This window comes from Halichoeres trimaculatus, unplaced genomic scaffold, assembly GCF_033239565.1.
Source record: "Halichoeres trimaculatus isolate MK-OKI-2021-1 unplaced genomic scaffold, fHalTri1.1 fHalTri1_scaffold_17, whole genome shotgun sequence".
NCBI lineage: Eukaryota > Metazoa > Chordata > Actinopteri > Labriformes > Labridae > Halichoeres > Halichoeres trimaculatus.
The window spans coordinates 25,282,345-25,308,851 of record NW_027437195.1 but is presented as its reverse complement, the minus strand read 5'-3'; the positions used below and the strand labels follow the sequence as shown (position 1 = coordinate 25,308,851).

The 26,507-nt window shown below is 39.3% G+C and overlaps 1 protein-coding gene across 4 annotated transcripts in view; it reads right to left on the bottom strand.

Annotated features, from left to right (window-relative positions):
* npas3 (neuronal PAS domain protein 3) overlaps nt 1-26,507 on the bottom strand; it is a 343,632-nt gene that overhangs the window by 101,818 nt on the left and 215,307 nt on the right. For all 4 annotated transcript variants that reach the window (XM_074692832.1, XM_074692831.1, XM_074692833.1 and 1 more), the window contains one exon: nt 9,348-9,437. In XM_074692832.1, coding sequence (XP_074548933.1) covers nt 9,348-9,437 — 90 coding nt within the window. The remainder of the gene's footprint in view (nt 1-9,347; nt 9,438-26,507) is intronic.

Here is a 26,507-nt window from a genome sequence, read left to right as displayed (position 1 = left end):
GAGGGAGATATAACGTGGGTGCAAAAAAAAAACGTAAATATCGTAGACTTATATATAAGAATTATTCATCTTTAGTGTTAATGTCTTCCTAATCATGTTTTTAATCCTTTGTACAGTGTCCTTGAGTGTTTTGAAAGGCGCTTTTAAATAAAATGTGTTAAAATAATCATTATAAAAAATTCTAAATTTTTTTTTTAAATGTAAAAAAAAAAAAAAAAAGCAATTCCAGAAAATGTTTTTTAAAAATAATGATAATAGAATCATATGCAAGAAACATAAAAAAAAAATAAAAAAAAATAAGAATAAATAAAAATGTCCGAAATCAGACATAGACAATTTGACAACAAATAGCATAAGATATTAATAAATATTCTAAAAAATACTATAATTTCTAACCCTTTAGAAAACATACATTAAATGTAAACAACAAAACCGAGGAAGGGAACACTTTACAGCCTGGAGTCCAAATAAGATCATTCTGATACCTGCAGTACCACATTTGTCCAGAGATGGCGCCAAAACAGACACAAAATACAGAATATTAAACTGCTCTATCAAATTAAAGGACACAGCTTCCAGTCTCTTAATGAAGACACTGAAACGAATCAAGCTCCAAATTAAAGTTCTGTACAGTCTCCAGAAACCCCAAAACTCTCAAAGCTAACATCGTGGAATCAATTTTTTTATCATAATGTGAAAAGAGTTCAAAAAACACATTAGACAGCGCCAAAACTATGAAATGGTGCAGAAAAGAAGACACATTATTCAGAAGGCTGGATAAAACATATTAGTAGCTTAAAATGTTGTTTGCAGGTCAAAGCATTATGAAAAACAATCTTGAGAAAATCCAGATCCTGATCCTGGAGCGAGTAATTAGCAAGCTCAAATAAATTTACTCTAAAGTTGAGTCCTGCTGGCTTTTGTTATGCTGTTGCCCTCTGACATCAGTCTGTGTGTAGCCCTTGCTAGTTGCTGAAGCTAACTATCTAAACAAGGTAAAGCAACCACACAGCAAAAGCGTATATCATCTTAAACAAATGGTAAAGCTAATGCTATTTTAGCAGTTAGCATCTATATAAAAAAAAAAAGTTCTTCAAAAATGAAAACAGACTTTGCATTAGCAAGGAGGAGTAGGGGTATCATGAAACTACTGAGCTAACGAAAGGTCTACTTTTTTACTTTCAGTTTCAATGACTGGTGACATAAGGTAGATTAAAATAAGCAAACACCACAAGGTGGCACTGTTGAACAATAAAAAGTATGATGTCTTTAAAATAACGCTGTATAGGGCGGATTTGTCTGATTAGCTGCACCTGCTTGCTTGGCTCAAAGGTCGCAGCTGTAACTCTGATCTTTCACGTCAGCTTGACTCAGCTTTCTCCTCTGATCGACCAATCGGAACAGAAAACAGAGGCTGACCAATGTGACGCGGAAGAAAGATAAAACAGCCACAAGCGATGTTTTCAGTTTTCTGGAGGAGCAATGATCTCCAGGAGAGGACATCAGAGGTGGAGGAGGGCTGATGGGAACTCATGAAGGTGTTTTAAGGTTTGTGGACTCGGAGCAGGAGGAGAGAGGAACCAGCCGCCTGTCAGACAGTCTGCTGGAGCTGCTTAATGCTAATTCATTCAATGCTCCCCTGCAGACCAGCAGCAGCCCACTGGGAATACTGGGAGCAGAGAGAGAAAGAGGCTGTGTGTGTGTGCGAGTGTGTGCGCATGTGTGTGTGTGTGTGTATTATTGCCTGCTCTCTCTGAGGGAATGTGGATTGGAGTAAAGAGAGCAGAGATCAGGCTCTGCTTCGCTTGCCAATGACCCTATGAGTGTGTGTGTTGGAGTGTGTGTGCATGGTGAGCACAATAAGCCTTCTGTGTATGTGCGAGCAGTATGACCTTGTGTGTGCATGTGTGTGTGAATGTGTATGTGTGTGTGTCGGTTGCTCTGAACACTGGAGAGCCTCTTTAAATGACAAAGAGAGAAACAAATCGCTTCACACACCTCTGACACACACATACACACACACGCTTAGGCGTACACACACCAGTCCCCTGGATGCAGGCCAGCTCAATCCAGTGAACAATAAAAGAGAGACAGAGAAAGGGGGACTGGTCTGATCCAGGGTCTGTGTTGATCACTTGCTCTTATCAGTGTGAAAGTGGAGGATGTAAAAGCTCTTTGCAGACAAAAATCACAAATTAGACTCGAAATCAGCTTTTTTTTCTTTTTTTTTTGAATGGGTGTGTATGTGGTTTTTCCTATTTCAAGAGCAGCCCTCAAGTGGACACATGAGGAACTGCAGTTTTTAACATATCTCCGTCAGCGAATTTCTGACACACATCTTCAAAGTTTTTTCCAGAAAAACAAACTTTGTCTAATTTTCTAGTATCACTCATCTTTTTTAATACTGTAGATGTTATCAGAAGGCTAAATTCTTTCACAACACAAATACAGTTGGTGCATGTGTGTGTGGTGTGTGTGCACGCTCTCCATGCCACTGCATATGCCGGCCTGGCATGAAGCTGAGCTGGCTGACGACCATATTTGGGCGTAACGGGCGAGAATCCAGCAGACTAATTTGGGTCTGGCCGGGACGACGCAGTTATTATTTTCCTCTGGACCATCAGGCAGAGGACACACAGCCATCTGCTGTACGCGCAGGCATTAAAACACACACACACACACGTACACATATAAACATAGGTGCACACACTCAAACACACACACACGTCTCAATTAGATCACTATGAGGGCAGCTGCAAGCCCTGCCTGCAGGTCTCATAAACAGACGCACACACATGCCAAACACAAAAACATTAAATGGACATGTGAGCACTTACACACACACACACAGACACACACACGCACACACTTTGCTGTGTGGTTGGATCGACAGGGTGTTACAGAGTGGCAGATTCTCCTGCTGTCTGCCTCTACAGAGAACAACAGGAAGCATGTTTTCATCCTTGTTTCCTGTGTGTGTCAGAGGGTTTCTCTGGAGTTTTTTTTATGTGGGACCACGGAATTTGACTTCTTCAGGAAAAGTTTGGAATCACTGGAACTGTAGACAGCTTTGGCCTACAGATGTAAAACAGGATGCTTTGTAATACTTTGATCAGTTAAAGTGTGTTTTCTAAAGTTCTTGTTTTTGCTGCTAACAGGGTCAGAATGTAGGTTATGTTCAAACTGCGGTATGAGACATCCAAATCTGATTTTACTGCCCATGTGGGCACAAGTCTGATAGGAACAGATCTACCTACATCATGCTACTGTAACGCCAAACTTCAACCAGATCCATATCTGGTACATCTCCACTCTGTTGCAGTTTGGTCCCGTGTTTATGGCTAAATTCTAGTTAAAATTGTCCTGCCTGACATAAATCTTAAAGCCCTGGCCTCTTTTACTGGTCTCCTTTCTATGACATTGGGTTTGTCAAAATTGACATATTTGTGAAATTTGTTCAAAGGTGTCAGTTTTGGTGTCTCTGTCACTGGCTCAGAGTAATAACCCAAGTATTTTTTTTGCTTGTGTGGAGCGACCTCAAAGTCCTCGAATTGGGGGACCTTGGGGTTGAAAGAGTTAATATGAGCCTCATTCACCTGTCAAATCTTATTTCAAAATATCATAAAATGACGCCTTGCCTCTAAGGAGTGAAACAACCTGCCAGTGGTGTTAGAAAAGCGAACTTTAGTTTCTTATATCAAGACGTTTTTATTTCAAGAAACTTGAAAAGTACTTTTTTATAACACTATTGTTGTAACACAATTGAGGCGTCATTTTTGTCTAACGATGTATTGAACTAAGATTTGTCAGGTGAATGAGGCTCAAATTAAATTGAATTCACACATGGACAAAAATGTTGATGCCCTTCAGTTAAAAAAGTGGAAAACCAAGAATGGGTAGTGAAAGAACCTGAATAAATACACATGTACTGAAATGTAGAATAAATAAACAAATAAAAAATATTGGAAATAATTTAACATATTTTGCGTTTGTTTTGATACATCTGGCACAGGGTGTCTTTCATCTGTTCAGGGTTCACTGAAATAAGCGATGCACCGACAAGAAAAATTTGGCCAGTACCGACATCTAATATTAATATTGCTGTTATGGCCAATAATCGATATTTACAGATACCAATATTGGTAAAGAAAGAAAAAAAAAAAGAAAGATGATCAAATTATGAACACACTGAAAATCATGCATATGGAATTTTTCAATATCTCCCTTTATTTTCAAACTTGATTTTCTCTTCTTAGCTAGTTTTGGTGTTTACATAGTCATAGAAAACAATATTATTTGGGTCTTGAAAGATTGCTCAAGATGCTCTGAAAATGGCCGGCAGCAAATGAGTAAATATCAGCCCACTTTTACACATCGACCGATACCGATATTGATACTCATATATATTGCGCATCCCTAACTGGAATCTTAAGAATATCAAGTGATTCTGGGGTGAAATGCGCAGCCCAGTGTCAGAGAGGCAGGTCATTGGTCCTCCAGTGAGACAATGACCAAAAACACTATCACTAAAACAGCCAAGCAGACTTTGAGCAATACATTGGACCATCCTGAAGTAGCCGTCTCTCAGACCCTGATTCAAATCCTGTTGAACATCTGTGAATGAAGCTAAGGCCACGTCCGCACATAACTGTATTTGGGAAACTGTATATATTTGTATAAATTTAGGCCTGTCTGCCACACAAAACCACAGTTTTACGTCACTAAAAATGATGTTTTCTGAAAAACTTTGGCCAAAGTTAAGGTTTTGGAAAACTTTTTGGTTCTTGAACACCACAGCTGAATAATGGGGGTTCATCCTGATTGGATGGCACGAGTTTCACGTCTGAATAACACTGCCCAATATGGGTTTGGCATGCTTCGAGCCGCACTCAGTGGCAGATTTCCCTTGTGAATGAGGATGAAAGCATTTTTAAAAACGAATGAGGGGGGATATTTGTTTTTGAAAACACCCGGCTACATGTGTACAAGGGCTAAATCAAACAGGCTGGAGAAGGCAGCCTTCATACCTGGGACAACAGGAGCAGTTTGCTTGTAAAGAGTTGGCCTAAACACCTGCCTCACTACAGAAGTCTCATTGAGAGTTACAGAAATCTCTTATATTCAGAGATTTCTTTAAAAGTTGTGCCAAAAAAGGGTAGCATCATGTTTGTCCAGGTCAGTTTCATTAGTATGCTTTTTTAAAAATTATTCTGTTAAATCAGAATCAAATGTATTTTCAGATTTTTTTTTATTTATTTATTGTAATGTTTTGGTTTTGAGTTCTTCCAGTGGCCATTGTGGTGCATTCACTCTTTGACTGAAGGGTGCCAACAACTTTGTCCTCATGTGTGCGGCGATTTTTCTTGAAATAAGAGAAAACTTGCTCAGATGTCTTTTTTGTCCCCCAAAAACCTCTGACCTGTTGAATCCAGACCGTTCGACGCTGACTCCTCTGTACGATACTTGGACGGACACAGTCTTCTGAGTTTACGTGCAATAAGAATAACTGTGATCTTTTTGTGATGTTCATTCTCTGTTGATGTTTTTATCTGACAGAGCCGCCCATAAAGCAGTGATTAAACTCAGCCAAAGACAGCTGTAACAAACTGCAGCTCGTCAACTTTTTACGGCCCAGAATTAAATTTCAAAAAAGGCGGAGGAAGTTAAAAAAAAAAAAGATGAGGAGTGCGTGTTGGAGTTGTGGGGGAGGATGAGGGAAGAAAAAGGGGGGAAGGGGGGACTTTAACTTTACTCAGCGGCCGTGTTTAATTACAGCTCCGCTCTTTGTTAATGACTCTATTAACGGGCTGTTTGATTGGCCGGCCACGTCCGCCGTCTCCCCGACGAGACGGTAAAGAAACGAGTTAAACCAGCAAATCCTCTTTACACATAAATCTGCCTGCAGATTGTTTCAGCGCCGGCCACCGAGCGAGCAAATTCATAACCTCGTCAATTTGTCAAAAGGCTTAAAAAAAATCCCTCCTCCTCCTCCTCCTCCTCCTCACCTCCTCGTCACACAGCCATTTTTCTGCACGCCACATTCTAATTAAAGTTGAAAAATAATTAGCGATATATTTTCCCTTCTTTAAAAAGGAAAAGTGAAGAGAAGGATGAGCGGTGATTAAAGCAGAAGAGGAAGAAGGGAGAGCAATTAAGGGGATGAAGGTTGACGAACTCTGTGTACACATGTAGGATTACAGAGTGAGACCCGTACCAGGCAAAGACAAGCTGGATCTCCCCCTCTTTCTGTCCCTCACTTCCTCCTTTTTTTTTTTTTCTTTTTTTTTTTAATCGGCGTGCCACTTCTTCTTCTTCAGCAGCTGATAAAAGCGGAGTGAACAAGATAACCAGCTCAGCGGAGCTGGCGGAAAAGCTTAGGGGACCCAATTTGACAATTAATCAATTATTTGATAGAAATCATCAATCAATCTTGGAGGGGGAGATTAATCCAGGAGGGGGGAGGAGGGTAGAGAGGGATAGACGGGGACGGTGGCAGAAAGAGAGGAAGAGGGGAGAGAGTGATGTGCCTTCCTCTTTAATTCTGTAAACTGATTGGCCCTTTTTTCCTCGCTGCCGTATCGGAGAACTTCCTGTATCTAATTCACGGAGACAAGAGTTCACATTAAACTAATGGAGGGAGGGGGGAGACAGAGGAGGGGGGTCTAATGTATGACTTGGCACAGACAGTAAACAATGCTCAGCACACAGATACAGTGGAGAGGAGACGCACAGTCTGAGCGTCACACTGACAAAGGAATGAGTTGCTGGTGCCTGATGGTTAACGGCTCCTCCAGGGTCACGATGAAACTTCAAGCTGATCATTACAGACACAAAAAGCGTTTATCTTCACTTCTTTCACCATTATCATTTGATTTTTTACTTTACTTTAAGGCTCTGTGGGGACTATCTGGAAAAGTTAGTGTTTTTCAGGGTTTCACTGCAAAAAATTGAAATCTTATCAAGTGTTTTTGTTTTATTTTTGGTTAAAAAAAACTGTCTTTTAATACTTAATATGAGCCACATTCAACTGGTCGGTTCAAAAAATGTCTTCTTTTAAATCATTTAAAGTAAAAAATGCTTATAACAAGTAAAAAAAAGGTCTGCCAATAGAACAAGAAAAATTTGCTAAAACCTTTGCTTAAAACTAGAAAAATGTCTTAATATAAGTAACTTTTCTCTAAAAAAAACTTGAAACAAGACATTTTTCTGGACTGGACAGGTGAATGTGGCTCATATTAAGTCTAAAAAGGCATTTTCTACTTAAAATGAGAAAAAAAAATGATAAGACTTCAGTTTTTTGCAGTGTAGAGACTGACTCTTACAGAGTTGCTCTGTGAACTACATAGTTCAAAAACTAACAAACAGATTTTTTATGAAATTTTCAGGAAATGTTCAAAATGGGATAAGTAAGAAGTGATTTAATTTGGGGGTGAGCTGGATCACCGTCTGGATCCAGGACTTTTTTTTAAAGGATTCTTCATCATTGTGAAATAGGGCCGTTTTCACCATATGTGTATATAACTCCATGATAAATGGTCGGATTGCTTTGCAAAACAATACAAGACAAGATCACCGTAATTTCTGACAGATGTAAAAGTACGATCCAGATCCTGGCAATATTCTGGATACTAAGATCTGGAATATGAAATATGTACTGGATCATCATAGTTTTCAAAACTGTCAGGAAACAAATTGTCATACAAACCTGCAACTAACACCAAATTGTAGCAGACAGTCTGCTGAAAGGGAGTATAACATTAAAGTAGGACTAGCTGTAATGCAGCTCTATTCAATCAGCGGCCTGTGAGCCCGAAAGCAGCTGCCAAGTGATTGAAATTTGGGTCCGATGAGAAAAAAAATCTTTTACTAATTCTTACAAGTTCATATAAAAATTCCAACATTATTACAAATCTTGACTTCAACAACTAACGTAACCTAGCAACTAACCCATTACATTGTGTCAGTGAGTAAGTGCATTTGAAAAGTTAACACTAGCAATCCAACGCAGGTGAAAATAGCATGTCTCTTTCTACCAGAAAACAAAAAATCAGCAAGGATAATTTTCAGTATAATCCTACGTGGACTGTAAAGTATTTATCTATTTTTTCACCAAGTTATAATGTCCAAAGTACATTAATAACATGGCACGTTTCGGACAATTCAGAGTTTGACTGCGTCTTACAACCGTAGCTGAACTACAATAAAACAGACTTGCATAGCTCAGGAAAGGGACCACAGAAGCTTAACTCCGCTGCTGTTGTGCCATAACATTAGCATTGTTGTTACGTTTATCATAGCTGAAGTTAAAAAGAAAACGTTTTACTTACTTTCATAACTTTTCTGTGTCTCGTGGGAAAACTATCCATTACAAATCGACTTCTTTTAACTTCCATCGTGGCTGTGCTTCCACAGTGTTGTGGCTTTTGCAAAATATCTGACACCTACCAACCACTGTACTTTCAGTCTTTGTGGCGTGAATAGATTCACGTTCTTTTGGGATAATCCAACATGGCCCCAGATACTGAGAAACAGCATTTAGAAATTGTCTACTTTGGCGCTGATAATCTCATTTTAAATCATCAGTGAGACTGTTTCAAGATCACTTCTCAACTCCTCACAGGGCCTTTAACCACAATGTGAAAAAACTTCTACCAAAAACATTTGTTTAAACAATTAATCAAGCCTTTTTAAAATATTATCAAAAGTAACAAAGAAAAACAAGAAATTCAGGTATTTTGGAAACATTTTTTGCCCCCTGATCCTCAAAGTTCCTCGGATTTGCAAAAGAAATCTGACAGGAGACGTTCAGGAAACAGACCGATGTTAAGCTCTGAATTACTGTTAATCCAAACACACACACACACACACACACACACACACACACACACACACGCACGCACACACACACAGACAGACACAGACACACACACACGCAGACGGAGCTTGTCAATACCAGCTCATTAGCGCCTCCAAGGTTGATGTGTCGACCTTCAGGATGGACGCCTGTCTCTATTAACAGAAACTGCTGGAGAGTGAACCAATTGAGACGCAGAAGTCGTTACCAAGCTGACAAAGTACAATGAAGTGTCCCAGACACACACACACACACACACACACACACACACACACACGCACGCACTGCAGTAAAATATGCGCCGTCGCTCACTGCACAAATCAACAACCGTCCGACGAGCTGATGAGATTTGAAATGAGCCTTAATTTGTTGGGAATTGTCTTTGGTAATGATCAAAGGGAGAGGGAAGATGGAGGACTGAAGAAACCCGGACGCTGTGACTCTGCTTTAGGAAGCGTTTCAGCACACATGAACAAACAGGTGTGTGACTCACCTGTGACAGTCCCAGGTAGATGGAGACGGTCTCCGAGATGTAGAGGAATCGTCCCTCCTTGTTTAGTGCAAATACAAAACCATCCAGAGACTGAAACAGACAAAGACAGACCAAAAAAAAGAGGTCAAAAACCAGAAGTTTAAGACACATTTCAGACAACTCAAAGCATCAATTTTACCCTGAATTCAGCAATGTTCAGAAACTGTGAGTATGTGCAGATAAACTCATTCTCTATGCACTCCTTTAGCTTCTTTCAGCCTCCTGAAGGTGTCGCAGAAGATTTTGTAAAACCAGGTTGGTATATTTTCAATCTCAAGATATTCAAACAATAAATGGTAAATGGTTATTAAACTAGTAGGCTTGGTTGTTGGATGGTTGGTTGGCTGGTTTATTGGTTCGGGGAGTTGTATAGATGGTAGATTAATTATCAGCAAGAAGATTTGGATGGTTGATAAACTGATGGGTTGGTTGGCGGGTAAGGTAATGTGTTGGTTGGTCACACTGAAGGAGAGCTAGGTGATTTGTTAATTGGGTGGTTGTTGGTTTGATGGTGGATTGGTTCATTGTTTAAGTAGTAGGAGAGTTAGATAGTTGGCTAACTGTTTGATTGGATGTATGGGTTTGTCGGTCGGTTGGATCGTTAAGTGGAAGCAGAGTTTGAAGACTGGTCAGTCATTTGTTTGGTTAGCCGATTGGCTAATTGATTAATCTATAGGAGAGTTGAAAAGTTGTTAAGCCGCAGGTTAGTTGGTTAGCTAGTGATTGGGTCGATGGCTAGTTGGTGAAGCGGCAGTAGGACTGGAAGGTTGATTAGTTGGTTGGTTAAGTAGGGGTTGGTTGATTGCTTGGCCGGTTAGCTGGTAAGTTGGTCAGTTTTTGTACTTACTTATAACTTGTATTAATATAGAAACTAGAAAAGCACTCGGAGGGCGCAGACCTCCACCAAGCATATTGTGATTGTCACCAACACTTTAGTCCTACTTTAATGTTATACTCCCTTTCAGCAGACTGTCTGCTACAATTTGGTGATAGTTGCAGGTTTGTACGATAATTTGTTTCCTGACAGTGTTGTAAATTATGATGACCCAGAATATATTTCATATTCCGGATCTTAGTATCCAAAATATTTCCAGGATCTGGATCGTACTTTAACATCTGTCAGAAATTATGGTGACCTTGTCTTGTGTTGTTCTGCAAAGCAATCCGACCATTTATTGTGGAGTTATATACACTTATGGTGAAAACGGCCCTATCTCACAATGATAGAGAATCCTTTAAAAAAGTCCTGGATCCAGACGGTGATCCAGATCACCACCAAAATTTAATCACTTCTTCCTTATCCTATTTTGAGCATTTCATGAAAATTTATCAAGATCTGTTGGTTAATTTTGGAGTATGTTGTTCATAGACAAACAAACAGACAAACTCTCCCAAACATTAAAGGTGTGTACTCCCATTGCTTACCCTCTTCCCCATTGCTGTGTCTCCCAAGGGATCAGCTCATATCACTTCCAAACTATGTCTACACCCCCCTACAAGGCCATATATGAAGACAATAAGCTGCCGTTTTTGGTGAAGTTTGAGATTTAAGACCTTCATCAACCATCATTGTTATGAGTCTTAATGTGTGTTAAAGACAATAGTTGTATTCTTTTTACAATGCACTGCATTTTGGGAAGTACTTTGTTTACACTCTTACATTAAAGATAAATGAAATAAGGAGTGACTACTTATATGGATCCTTTAATGACACTGTGGTTCAAAAAGAAATGGGATGCCTCCAAACATCAAGAATGTGAAAAGGTATGTCTCTCACACACACACACACACACACACACACACACACATTGAGGTGTGTCTAATGGTGTATTTCTGTTCATATCACGGTGGAACTCTCAACATCAACACAGCATCACACACAAACACACATATACACACACACAAAATAGACACACATCGATGTGAGTGTGTCTAATGTCATCGTTATGTGAGGATCATTGCAGAACACTCGAGTCCTTGAGCACAATACACTGTTTCATAACAACACACTCACTCACACACACTCACACAAACAAAGACATTAATACTCCTGAGGTCAGCCAGGTTAATTACATGTGGTTCCCTGCTGTTGCTGCTGACACAATGTTTGTATCTGTGTGTGTGGATGTGTGTGTGTGTGTGTGTGTGTGTGTGATATTCTCCCTGAACATAAATAGCATGAATACATATGTGTGACGGTAACTTTTGTTTTATATGTTTGTGAGACGGAAGGAAGGGCGAAAAAGTGACATCAAGGAAAGCAAATAAATAAAGAGGCTGATATAACACCGGCTCACTCTTTATGAATATTTGTGTGATATGAATTTGAGGATTTGGGGAGAGTGACACTCCCCTAGGAATACAACACAACACATACCTAAAGGATAGGGAAAGAAATGCAAATAAAAAAAGAGTTGTCAAAAGTGTGGAGCAAACTTCACAAAGCTGTGGACATTTTTGTTTACGTTTCTTACAGAAATGAACAAAACCAACAGCTTTGTTTCCAACCTTTAAGGCATGCCTTATCAAACTCCTGCTTCTGTTATTATTCTTTGTAGTTGTATGTTTATGTGTGTGTCCAGTGTCCCTTTATAGCCTGTCCTCTAAGCTAATGAGATGCTAATGGGATGTTAATCGTCACCCAGCCTCATCAATGTCCATCCATGCTGGGTTCCTTATTATCACACACCCTGACTCATCCTGCGTTGGTTTTGTGTATGTGTGCGTGAGGGGTGTACAAGTAGACTTGTGTCATGTGTGTCATGAGTATTCAGGCCGTCTTCTGTGTATTAATAAAATGATCCTGAGTCTCATCTAACAGAGAGATTGGTGTGAGCTACTTTAGCATGTCATTGTTTATAAAGTTTGCATCCCTTAATTTTTCTGTACACTATTCAAAACACTCCGTTCTGATGACATCATCACATAAGGATCTACTAAATGGTTCATGACAGATTGGAGGGGTTGGTCTCAAACGCCAAGGCCACTCATTAGTTCCGACACTAACAGGCTTCCGGAGGGCCAGCCAATCAAAGGGAAGCAGGTTTGTCTTAAAGAGACAGTAGCTAAAACAGCAGCCTCAACATTTTTTCGGAGCTTTGTAAAGTTAACACACCTGCTAACATCATTTTTACCTCTGTGTTCAGGCAAATGCATGTTTAATATCTCCATCTTTCAAGACTTTAAGACCCCTTCTAAACCACAACAAATGAATAATGAATAAACATAAAAAAAAATACAAAGTGGATGTTGTGAAAATATCTGAATGTTAAAAAAGAGGCAAAATGTCCAATAGTTAGCAAAACTATTTTTTCTCTGGTTTGCTGCAGTTTGCTCAGCTTAGTTTGCTCCTCTGCCAGGAGCATCTCTTCTTCTGCTTTTTGAGTTTCTCTTTGTTTTTACTTTAATATACTGAAAGGCTTCATTGATAGCCTAAGTTAACTTTATCTACTTTATCATTGTTATGGTTAAAAAAGTCAAGTGCAAAATACAAATAGAAGTATACACACTGAATTTTACAAATGTTGAATTATTTGACCAATTTTTAAGTTTTACTTTATTTTCTTCCTGAAATCCACCTTGAAATCCTAGCCCCTGTTAGGATCAGGATAATCTTGTTTTTTCGTATTAAAGTGATCCAAATCCTACTGAAAAGTTCTGAACAAGACAAAGTGAAGGTTTGATCCGGATTAAAACTAGGATCCGATTACATGATCTAATCCGATTTTGAAGTCTTTCTTTCCCTTTTGAATAACACATTTTCAGAATTTAATCCGATCCGATAACCAAAATCCAATTAGATTACCTTTGAACAACACATTCAAGCTCGTCTTGCCTTAACGACCGGTTCAGGCGTCACTTTACAGTGCTCTGCTGTCAACTCTCTGTCTGCCTTCTCTGAACTGTGGGTTCGTCAAATGCTGACTGTGATTGGCTTGATCGCCATTCAATCAGTATAACTTGACCAATATGCTTCCAATTTGTAAAAAGTGAGGGGGGATAATTTTCTGTTTCTGTGAAAGTGTGGGTGCGGGTGAGACACTGTCGGCCACTGACGTTCTATCTGATCTGGGATCTGTTGGGTGCAGTCTGCTGAATTTACAAGAGCTAAGAGTAAATGTACGGAACAACTGAGGTCCCGTATGTAACAAACCAGTTTACCCCAAAATACGGGATGTACCAGCTAATACGGGAAAGTTGTCAACCCTACTATGTGAGTACCAGGGGGACAGTTTTAAGCTGCATTCTACATATCAAGTGCATACCTTTGCTATCGGGTCATTTGGACCTAAAAACAAGCACATATATACACCAAGGTTTCATAACAATGGATTTCTTCTTGGGCAGACTGACAGGGTCGTAATAAAGCTGAAATATATATCTGTGTTTATTTTCAGGGCAGACTGACAGGGTCATTTTAAAACAAAAATTCAGGACACATTTTATGAAGTTAACCTGTCCTATAAATCTTTACAAACCTCATATTTTATGGTATTTTCACTATGTGGAGGTTTCTTGGAAAATTACAAACACTAAGCCTCTGCAGGCTGCGGATTACTTCTTTAAAGCAACCAAACACAAGAGTGGAAAAAAGGCTGAGATGTGGAGATAATCACAATCTGTGTTTTTCTTTTTACACTTTTATCATCAGGTCTGATTGAGGCTCAGGTTCAGCAAAAAGCTGCTCCAGGTGAAGGAAAGAAAATCTGCCCGTTTCTGAGGGATTAAAACGGATTAATTAGAATTGGAAAGTGAGTTGAAAGGTGTGTGTGAGTGTGTGTGTCTGTGTGAGGGTGTGTGTGTGTGTAAATTATGCTGATATGAGGCTGATGTAAACACTCTTACACACACACATCCTCACACACAGAAGTGCTGTAAACAAACCTAACCTTGCTGACTGCATTGTGTAGTCCCAGGTTGCCTCCCAGAGGTTAAACAGGCCTCAGATTATTAGAGCAGCAACTCCAACCAAACATTGTTTTCTGCTGCGTGTTTGTCTTTTCTGCCTCTTTCAGTTTACACCAGGAGTTATGTACAAGGTCTGCAGGGTCTCAAAAGGTCAGCAAAAAGGTTGTAAGATGCACAAAGGTCGGTGTAACACTCAGAAAACAATACTCTGGTCTCAGGAGCTGACATTTTCTGCAAGAGCAGCAGGCTTAAGAACGAGAAGTTACAGGGGAAAACATACAGATACTCTTCTTTTGCATTAAAAATCCTTTCTTTAGATACGTCTCATCTTTTTTGTTTTCAACAGGGCAGATGTCGTGTTGAATGATTTCTAAAAGTGGGGGTGTAATCATCGAATCCCTTGAGAGTTTTTGATTGTAAACAGTTGCAACAAACTGTTCTGAACTGTGAAAAAAAATATTATTTTTTTCTTTTATGTTTTTTTAAGGATGGATATGGTATCCACAGACCAGGGGCCTGCAACCTTTACTTTCATAGGAGCCAATTTGCCTTTGCCCAAGTGGATTTAAGTCAGGAGGAGTTCTGGAGCCACAAAATCTACTTTATCATCACAAAAAAGACAACAAAAAATGAAGACAATTTTATACATTGTAAAAAAAATCTAGTAAATAAACATCTAAACAAGTTTTTTTGTGTTTATAAAACTAAGACGTGATGTCTTAGTTTTTTGTTTTTTTTTAAAGAGTTGCAAATATTAAAAAAAAAAAAAATACAAATTTGTAATGTCATAAATGTCAGTAGTTTGCAAAACTAATTAAATTTCAAAAAGTTGCAAAACCTTTCAAAAAAGTTAAAATTAAAAAAATGGCATTTTTTTTAATTTGCAAAAAAAAAAACTGTAATTTTCAAAATGTGCAATTTTTTCAGAAATTCAAGAAAATTTGAAATTTGCAAAAAATTAAAAGTTGTGCAAAATATTATTATTATTTTTTTTTTTTTATTTGACACAGACAAACTGAAAACAGTCATCCAAAGTGTTGAGGAAGTTTTAGGAAACCTGACCACCTGAAGAAGAAAACTCAGGACACTCAGATGGCTTAAGTTGAAATATTTTATTTTGCTCTTTATGTTTGTGTCTAGCAACTTAAACATAGCTGCCAGCTGTCCCTCTCTGGATACTGTCCCCACAGTTTTTGGGTCAGGAGTAAACAGAATTGTGAATAATACCTCGGCCCTGTGCATCCTGGAATGACAGGTGACAGACATGGCTTTTTCTGTGACTACAAGTTTAGCCCAGAGTACAGGGAATGTTAGTGGACACAAGCAAAATGCTGAGCTTTTTGAATGTTAAATGTAGATTTGTACAACAATAAGATCTTAAAAAGGGACTCAGGAGTCTGAGTAACATTTTCACACTTAAGATTTCCTCTTGTCTTTTTTCAGATGCCTCCACCAACATACTTGTAACCAGAGGCTGTCACCCTCCAGTCTACTAGCAGTGTAGACATCAACAGCTGGCCCTCTGCTGTCCACTAGTGACTGGACACCAAGCCATAAAACTCCTTTGGCCCTTGAAGAGTTGGTTGACAAAACTTGATCTGAGAAAACATCTGAGAAAACTGAACCTGAGTCTACACCAATTTGGTTTGCAGCAGAAGTTTAACCATACCTTTATACAGCCCTGACAAGCACAATAAAAACATAAACAGATGCAGCATACTGTGCCTGAACCAACATGTTTAAAATTACAGGTTAATCCTTTACCTTGACCCCCAAATTGGACTACAATCTGAACTTAAAATGAAAACCATTGCACATGTTCCAAAAGTACACCCAAGTAGGATAGCTTCGCTTCTCATCACATCGTACTGGGGAAAGGGGTATCCTTCAGATCATCTGGTACAGAAGGAAGACCTGACACCAGGGTCTAGAAGAAGCTTCTTTTGTCTCGGGGAAAAGAGTTTGTTTTTTTTTCTTTTTGGTTTTTGGGGGAAGGCTATTAGAGGCTTTTCCTGGGTAGGTTTTTTTTTTTTGTTGTGAGGCTGTTGGGGAGAGGATGTAAGTTGAGCTGAGTGTGGGGAGTTGGAGTTGGTTGGGTTTCTGTAGAGACCTCAACTCCTTGGCTTGGTTCAACATGGCTTCCTTTGAATAACATTTTTTTTGGATTCAAGCTGACTTAATGTTTTGGCTGATTAAACTCCACGTCTTCTTCCTCAATAGTCTATGATCAGGGTATTAGAAAATTCAGTTATGAAGTGTTTAGGAAGAGGAATTTGGGGCCCACCCAGTTAAGGCCCTCAGGAGGCCTTAGGAGGTTACCCAAGCACCAAAAAAAGTTTCAACACCATGTGTATCTAATCAGCCAATAGGTTCAGCATAGCTCAGAACATCAATGCACACAACAGTCTTAACTGTAGACAGGAGTGTGTGTATCTGATCCAACTCATACTGGAGCTACACTGCCGCTGTGAACAGGTAACTTAAAGACCGAATGCAGGTTTGTGACAATGCTCGACACATACAGAGGCAATTTACCGAGATTACTAAGGAGAAACTTAAGAGAGAATTCCACCACACAAAGCAAGCATTATAGTGTTTACATAGCGTACAAGTTCGGGCAAAGGTGAGGACAACTAGTTTGACAAAAAATTATAAAACATTAACTAAAAGGCAGGAAGAGCACATCGCCCCTATCTTTCATGTATTTCATGAATTAAAAGCTAAGGTGAGGAGAACACACCTTCCTTCCCCTTCATGCACATACATGACAACCAAGACCTGGGGAGCACATCTCCCCCACATCTCCATTTTTGTTTATCTACGAGAAAAGAAAAGGCAGGAAGAGCACACCTTCCCTGACTTTCATGTTAATACATGAAAAAGCTAAGCAGGAGGAGCACACCTTCACTTTTTTACGTACATACATAAATAAGCCAAGGGAGGGTGAGTACATCTCTCCTGTCTTTGAGTTGAATACAAGAAAAGTCAAAGCAGGAAGAGAACACCTCCCCTCCTCGTTCTTGTATATACAACCTACCCTTTATTCAATGTACATACATAACAAAGCCAAGGCAGGGAAAGAACACCTACCATCACTCACAAGTTCACGCATGAAAAGCCAGCAAATATTAGCCATTGAGGAGCAATGTGGCTTTTTTTTTTTTATTTGTATATCTCTTTTAAGGGTTTGTAATCTGCTCTACAGAAAGCTCCTTAACAAACTTGTTGTATGTCTGGAACATTTACGATAAATTTCAAATCACAAGTCCTCCATCTTCAACTTTTGGAGACAAAACCCAAATGTTAGTTTGCTGGAGAAGATATAACAGGCTGAAAATGATCAGAAACATTCAGAGCGCTGCAGAGGAAGTAATAAAACCAGTAAACCCAGTACGGACTGACCTGAGCCTGATAGGTGGGAGATTGTTTTTCCTGCCCTTTGTTGTTTTTCACTTGTATTTGCATATTAATAACACACACCGACACACCGGGACTTCAGATTGCTCTGTTTGTGTGTGAATGTGTGTGTGCGTGTGTCTATTTTTTTTTCTTTTTGAGTGTCTGCGTGACCATGTGACCAAATGTTTGTATGTATCACGGTGTGTGTGAGGCAGACAGACCAAGGACGGCAATCAGACACACACACTCAGGAAATGAAGAAGCGATACCAACAAGCGCGCACACACACGCATACAAGGTGGGCACACACACATTAACAAAGCAGCACACTAACATGCTCACACACTCATTGAGTCATTGTCTCTATCTCTTCTCCTCTAAAACACACACACAAAAACATACCCTGTGGCAGCGGTGTGTGAGTGTGTGTGTGTGTCTCTTTATGAAATCACAGAGGGTCTGACCGCCTCATAGTAATTATGCTAATTGCCTGGATGCCCTTGCCTTTATTTATGCGCGGCTGCTAAGATAAATAAAAGGAAATTGCTTTGGATCTAACTGTATTCATTTCAGCATGCTAACTAGAACGCTAACGCCTCTCTCTGCGTCGGTGTGAGTGTGTGTGTGTGAGTGTATGTGTGTGTGGAGCGAGCAAAAGAGTGGAGGAAGCGGTGGAGGTGGAAGGGGGAGGCACAGATTTGTTTACCCTTCACAAATTCTGCAGGTAATTGCAATTTTGATTGTACATTTATTTATTTTATTGTGCGTGCGTGTGTGTATGTGTGTGTGTGTGTGTGTGTGTGTGTGTGTGTGTGTGTGTGTGTGTGTGTGTGTGTGTGTGTGTGTGTGTGTGTTCTTCCTGTCTCTCCGTCTTCTATCATAATGAAATGTTTTGTTCTATTAAGCAGAATAAAACTGTCTGAGAGCCACAGAAGGTTCTGCAGTGAAACAAAAGCCTCTGAACAGACACTGATTTTTACTTTAAAGGGTTATTCCACCTTTTTTTATCTGACTTTTGTTGCTCAACACTAATTCTTACATGAAACCAGAGCATGCTAAAGCACCACATGATAAAACTCAGACTAGAAAGAAAACAGAAAAAGGTTAAGTCTGTATTTTTGGCATGTGTTTATGAAACCTGCATTCTTTGCACTACCCAGCAGGTGGCGACTTCCTTTGCAGCCGAAAGGATTCTGAGACATTTCTTTTTTAAATTACTCATGACTTCTGAAATTTTCAGGGTAAGCTACAAGTAGGAAAGTCCTGTCAACCCTCCTACCTACTTCCCCCCTGGTGACTGGCTGTGTAGGTCAAAAACTCCATCTCCCTGGTTCATTTGACTGGGGCTGTGGTCAAACTTTAAAACATAAATTCACCTGGTATAAATGTTTCTGAAATCCATAAGCTGTGGTGATATGTAGATATTATTCGGCCGCGTCTTGTTCAAGTCCTCTTTTTTTCTTAAAACTCGTTTTTTTTATTAGTCATTAGAGGTTAAAAAAATGGTTTACATCACATTTAATGATTAAAAGCTGTGGTTCTTGTGTAGTTTTTTCAGGAATAGTAAGATACTTAAGGAAGGAAAGCCAAGAAGAGATTAGACTTTTGCTCCTCAGAAAGGGGTATGCGTGCCATCAGCAGACATTTTTGGAGAGCAAAATTGCTCTTCCCAAAATGTAAAAGAGGCTCAAGTTTTCTGAAAGCTCATCCACTGTTAATCTCTCTTCACTGGCTTCCAGTAGCAGCTCCAATCAAATTCAAAGCTCTTTTTCTGACTTAGAAAACATTGATAAGAATGGCCACTGCCTACCAGGGATCTCTCGTTCAGGTCTACTCTCCTTCTTACCCACTACACTCTGCTTGTGAAAGACGCCTTGTGCTCCCAGCCCAGCGTGCCTCTGAATCTCTAGCCGGACTCTTCTCCTCTGTTGTACCCAAATGGGGGAATGAATTACCTAACTCTATACGATCCACAGAGACCCTTTCTACTTTAAGAGATGTTTGAAGACTCATCTGTTCAGGGAACATTTAGGCCCTTAATCTGACCCTTCTCTTCTTTGTCCACAGGGGTAGAATGAGTCAGAAGGTCTCAGACTCAGCTCTTAGTGAATTTTCAGCACTAATCACTGAATGTTCTCAAAGGCTGAAGTATATTGTTGCAGCAGTTGATTGTGGTCAGTTGACTAGATTATTCTAGATTGTTAAAAATAAAAAAAGAAATAGATCTGCATTTGCACTGTTGTCACATTAACTAGGATTTTTCCTTCTGTCTAAATTCTTGCTTGTGTTGTGCGTCGCTTTGGACAAAAGCATCTGTTAAATGAAACTGTAGAACTGTAGAACATGACTTTAACAATGTAGTACCACCAGAAACAGTGGGGGCAGTGTTGACTTTTTAGGACAAAATTTTCAAGTTTGTCAAAAACTTGTACAGTTTATGACACAAACAATGATATTCCCTTTTCTCAATGGATCAATGTACCTTATGCATATAAAGCACTAAATGTAGCGCTTGCACTCAGAAACTTTTAACCTTTCTTCTGTGGTGCAACTTTTTACTTGGGGTGCTGCCCTCTAGTGGATGCTTTGTTCAATTCTATCCAATTAAAAACACATTTCTATTTTTCAACTTGAAAATACATAAATAAACTTGAAATAAGATAAAGACCCTTTGACTAATTCTGCAGCATCATGAGCAGGACAAAAGTTTTATTCATTGTGTACACACATGCATTTACAGACACTCAGTCACTTACACACACCTTAAAGATTCCCACACATGAGGAACAAAATTCATATACACACGCAAAATAAAACACACATTTAGGGGCTTATAGAGATGTAAATGTTAGGCCACAGACAGTAAGGGAAAGAAATAACACCATACACACACACACTCAGATAAACACACACGCATTCACACACACAAACACACTCACCTAAATGTCTAAATCTGGGCGTTCAGACAGTAAAAGAAAGAATTGCAATTGATTAGTGAGCGCTGCTGAATGGCTCGCTCCCTGTGCTTCCCACCTCCTGCAGATTACTGCATCGATCCGCTTCACACACACACACACACAGACAAATGCACGCATACACACACACACACACTCAACAGATGAGGCCATCTTTTAACCATTCAGAACGGGCGGTTTAAATGTTACTGTCTAGCTGCCTGCCTCTTAATGACAAATGGAAAAACAGGTTGTGTGTGTGTGCGTGCGCGTGTGTGTGTGTGACAGGGAAAGAGAGAAATGGGGAGGGAGAGAACAAATGCATTGTAAAAGGACAGAAAATGGTGGAGGGGTGATGTATAGGAAAACGACAAATAAAGAAATGAAGAAACAGAGAGAAAAGGAGAAAGGGGGAGAGGGAAGGGGAGTGATTAAATAGGAAAAGAGAGGATGAGAGGGGGAGATCAATGAGAGACAAAACGGATTCAGGGAGAAACAAAGAGAAAGGAAGGAAAAATGGAAAAACAATGAAAATAAAAAGGAAGAAATCATCACCAAGAGAAGGAGCGGAGAAATGAGACAGACAGAGGATAGGGAGTTAAAACACACATCCTGGTCCCACAGGGAGCACAATGACAGTATTTTAGCTATTCTGAGCTAGCAGAAGGAGAATTTAAAGACACAGTACAATATTTACTCAGCCAGAGGAGGTGGTGTCCTGCCCACAGCGCCATAATGTTCAGGCTTTCAGATTCAGATCAAGCATGGCCAGTCTTGATCAGAGGGGCAGTTTTTTATTAAGCTGTACAGCTTGTGATTGGCTAAGCAGATGTTATGTCACATATTTTCGCAGAAGTCTCTCAAAATCACAACAAAAGGAATCAAACGTTTCACAGATCAACCCAAAAAGCAGAAGAACAGTTGTTCAAAAGGAAAATATTCAGCTTTGAGTTCTTTGTGTTTGTGTTTGTCCTTGTGTCTCTGTCAGCTCAGCCTTCAGCATATGGCTCTTTACAATCTCAACCTCTGGGTTTTAAAGGCGCAGTTCACTCATTTGGTTCCCTCCCAGCTCTCACATTAAGAACAACAGAAACAACTGGAGCAGCAGATCTTTAGCTGCACTGGGACAATAAAAGTCTTTCCCCCCAGGCTCCTGTAAACACAATATTTGTGTGATTTTATTCTCATCAGCTGAGCTGCTTTCTCTCTTTGCACAAGGCGTGTCTGATAGCGTCAGTGACGATATCACCCTATGCACAAATATGGTGCTCCTAGAGAAAAGTATTTTGGATATTTCAAGGTTTGCCTTTTTATTCATTTATTTTTGTCTGGTTTATGTATTGTTTGAATTAAATTAAATTAAATTAAATTAAATTAAATTAAATTAAATTAAATTAAATTAAACTGAATTATATTGAAATGAAAATAAAATAAAATAAAATAAAATAAAATAAAATAAAATAAAAAAATTGGAATAAACAAAAAAATAGTGCCGTTCTTGTAGATTGCTTCAGGTGGGAAATAGGCTACAACACACCAAAAAAAAAAACTGTGGTACACATTAAGTTTACAACGTTTGCTTGTTGTCACCATATGCATTAAAAGTGAAAATAAATCAGATTAGTGATATGCATTTGCCAGGTTAACGCCCCAACAGAGCATTTAATTTAATGGTAGTAGACCCAAGCATTACAGGTGCCAACTGAAGGATTACTGCACCTCTTAGGCTGTTTGAAAGGTGACAAAATATGTGAAGAGAACAGAAATTAAGGCATCAAATGAATCCTTTTGAAAGTATGATGATGTCAAGATAAATGGCAGGTTTAGGACTCAAGAGAGGACATTTTTCATATTTACCTCTGTATATGATAGGGATGGGCATTTCAAGCAAAAGCGCTAGTTGTTGACGACTTGTGATATGCTAGACTCACCTTGCAGAGTTTTCACTACTTCACCTCATTTTCATTCTTTTTTTTTTTTAAGGGAGTTCCCACACCTTCCAATCTATATATTTGTTCTTGTTTTGGCTGTAAATCCACCAGCCTGCTCACTTCTGGTCTGGCTCTGTTCATGAAGTCAGTTTGTTGACATGGTCAAGTATAACACAATCTGATTTGGACACAGTTTGTTTTATTTTGAATGTCACTGGGCATTTTAGATGGTGTCTGTGCACAACTTCCTGTCCCACTAGACCTGCTTTTTGTGAAATTGACGTGCAACAGCTTCGGCATCCTGCATAAAACTGTGACCTGCTGCAGACTGGACAAAGCGGTCGACACATGAACTATTCAATTTTTTTGATGCTAACAACTATTTGAATATTCGCAAATAATTTCCCATCCCAAGCATATGAAGAGTATGCAAGCACAATTCAAATTTGTTGGGTTCGGGTTCACCAGGAAGTTTCCCAGACATATGATATTCCTGCCTCACTTTTATGGTGCAATTAGTGAGTTGGCTAATTTTGGCAGTCATGCATGCGGCTAACGCTACGACCAAACGGGTTGTTCCATAACAGTATGTCATGACTAAAAGTCACATTTTTCTAATGGGCACAGACATTGGTACAGGCCTCAAACTTGGCTTTTAATATATACATTACCTCATCACTTTAAATCCTGCAAAAAGTTTTCTTGAACAAATAAAAACAGTATCACAAAGAAGATATGCTGCTCATTTATATGCATAAAAAAAGAAAAAAAAAGAAAAGAAAAAAAAGAGGAATGTCTTTGCATTGGTTGATGGTCTTGATTCTGGCCACAGGTTTCGCCAAATGGATAGTCCTCATAGCGCCTTTCAAACCAAAATTCACAGTAACATTAGGATCTTTAAAGGTTGAGAGAGTTTGGTGATTTAAATGGTTGGTGTGGATCCAATGGACCAATCACAGACTGAGGATCTGACTTCTGCTAAATGGTGTCAGTGATACAGACAGTCTGAACTACCTGTTTGAAAGCTGAACTGCTTCCTGGCCGACTAATGCACTGACAAGCAGCATCAAGAGCCAGGCTGACATTCTGCCTGCAAAGGTCAACACACACACACTCACACACACCCTTACAGGAGCAAACACACACACCAGACTCAAACACACACTCAACGTCTTGCTATCATTGCCAAGTCCAAAAGGTCAACTTCATGCTGATTGGTGATAGAACTATCAAATGAACCAATCAATAGCTGAGAAGAGGAGGAGGTGGAAGAGGAGGAAGAGGGGCCCGAGGGAGGGAGAGGAAGAGCTACCCAAGATGCTGACACATCGAGAGAAAGAGGGAGAAGGTGAAAGATGGAAGGAGGGATGTAGAGACGAGGTAAGGTGGGAGAGGAGGAGATAAGGAGCAAAGGAGGGAGAGAGGAGAGGGGTTGAAAGGTGAGTAAGGGGTGAGTCCGGAGGGAGGGGAGGGAGTGTAATGGGAGGAAGAGTTCAGAAAGGTCAACACATGTCAATACAGAGAGAAGGACAGTAGAGGGAGAAGGAGGAGGAGAATTCAATTTATCGTCTTATCATTGCATTTTGTTCGTAATGAGAGGCCGATATATGCAAGCTTTTACCACACAAATCCCCGAATTCTGACCTAAGTTGGATATTTTAACAACAAACAGGAACACAAAGCTTTACAAAATGTTTTCATCTTGAATTATATGACTATTGTTCCAGTTTAGTGAAAAAAGAACATATTTTTGTCACAAACATTGAGAAGTCTTCGAATTCAACAACCTGTTTTTTCTTTATATGCAGATGATACTGTCATTTACTGTCTCACTTACAGGAAGCTTTTAATATTGTTCAAGAAACAGTTCAAAAGTAAAAAAAAACTAAGTTTAAATCCAGACTGTCATGTGACCTCAAATATCTATGTATATTTCCAAACATGTATATCTTCTTGATTTTGAGTTGTTGATCTGTAACTGTCCTGGAACACGTATCTGCTTGTCTTTCACGATACTTTTGTAGAATAGATTCTAAATTTCACCAAGGTTCGCCTGGTTGGATACACTTTAAAATAAATAGATCAATAAATAAAATCTACTCAAATAGTTATGAATAAAATTATTATTTTGCTGTAAAAAATATTTAAAAACAAACTATGAGGCCTTGTGAGAATGCGTGAATGTGGTAGATAGAGGGAAAGAGAGATAACAGCATCGGAGGGATATTGAAGACACTCAGGGCTGTCCTCTCTCCTCGTTTTTAATCAAAAGCAACAATCGACAAGTGGACAGGTGACACACACACACACACACACACACACACACACACACACACACACACACACACACACACACACACACACACACACACACAGTGACAGCCCTGGAGTAATAATTCCACTCTTCCAGTTATTGCTCAGAGCTCAATATCACTTTAATTCCCTGAAGGAGTGGCTTTGTGTGTGTGTGTGTGTGTGTGTGTGTGTGTGTGTGTGTGTGTGTGTGTGTGTGTGTGTGTGTGTGTGTGTGTGTGTGTCAGAGGTCCAAGTCTAGAGAGCCTTCAGGTTCAGTACTGACCATAGCTGTCTTTCTTTTCAACTGTAGGAGGGTTCATTTTTTTCTTGTTTGTTTTTGAGGAAAAAATGTGAAAATAACAACATCTAAAAATTTCCTTTTAGAATTTAAATTTGGTAATTGTTTTAAATAAACTCCTATTTATTTATTTATTTTTATTTATTTTTTACCCTTAACCCAGATTCAATGTTTTCTGCTTAACACCTTTCAGTACAAAATAATCCTGTGTCGGGGTTTGAAAATAATCTTGAGTTAAAGTCTGTGTACACCCTTTTTCTAAGGTTTCAATAGAAGACTTCACATGTGCTGAATCAAAAGTTTCCAAAGGGGTTCCACAGGGATCGGTTCTTGGCCGCCTTCTCTTTATTTTATACACTTATTACAAGAAAAATGCTTTAAAGCCCTAATATTTCCTTGATCATATCTTATTTCCATCTTTTACAGGTTCTGTGGTATGTGCAGGTCTTAACAAAACTTGTGGGTGATCAAAGACACACCCACACACATATGTTGTATGATCCAAGGACAGGAGTGTTGATAAATCTCTTTAATGCTCTCCAGATGGATGCTGTTTCTCTGCAGTTTAACCTTAGGATACCCTTCCAAACACACCCACAAACACATACAAACACACACTCCAGTAAGGCTCGCCCTTCTTGTGTTGGGTTTGTCTCGTTAAACACAGGATGATTCAGACTGCCCTAATCTATCAGTTTTTCTCATCACCTAAGTCAACTTGACCTCATCTGTGATTGACATGAGTTCATACTCAGCCTGTTTGGTCTTTGTATCACGTGTATTCGGATTCTATTTGTTTCAAAACTTGAATGTATTTCAGTAACTAAACCAAGAATCCCTGTTTCTATTGTAGATTTGGATGAATTTGTGCTTCCTTCTTGCAGATCTGTTTCTGACCACTAGGGGGACTCTTGTCAATAGACACAACTCACACCGAGTCATTATCAGTGCATGCGTGTGAGTACACACATACAACTACTATAATACAATAACACACACACACATTATTCATCAAAAGAAACATTATGCTTAGGGGCCATAAAACAATAAAGATTAAATAAAACATTCGCTCTCAGTGGGCCTCACTCTCTGACTAATCACATGCTCGCTCGTTCCCTTTAATGTCGTCTTAGTTCCTGATTAACTTAATGATAAAAGATACACTGATAACATCTTCAATATTAGGAAGAGAAAATGTAATTACAATGCTCATTTAATCAATTATCCCCGCAGTTATGGTGCGAACATTACCATCCAGCCGTGTATTTGTTAATCTGTGCTGGTGGAAATGGTTTTCATCATGGCGGCACATTCGGAAGGAGCTTCGGTTTCACTG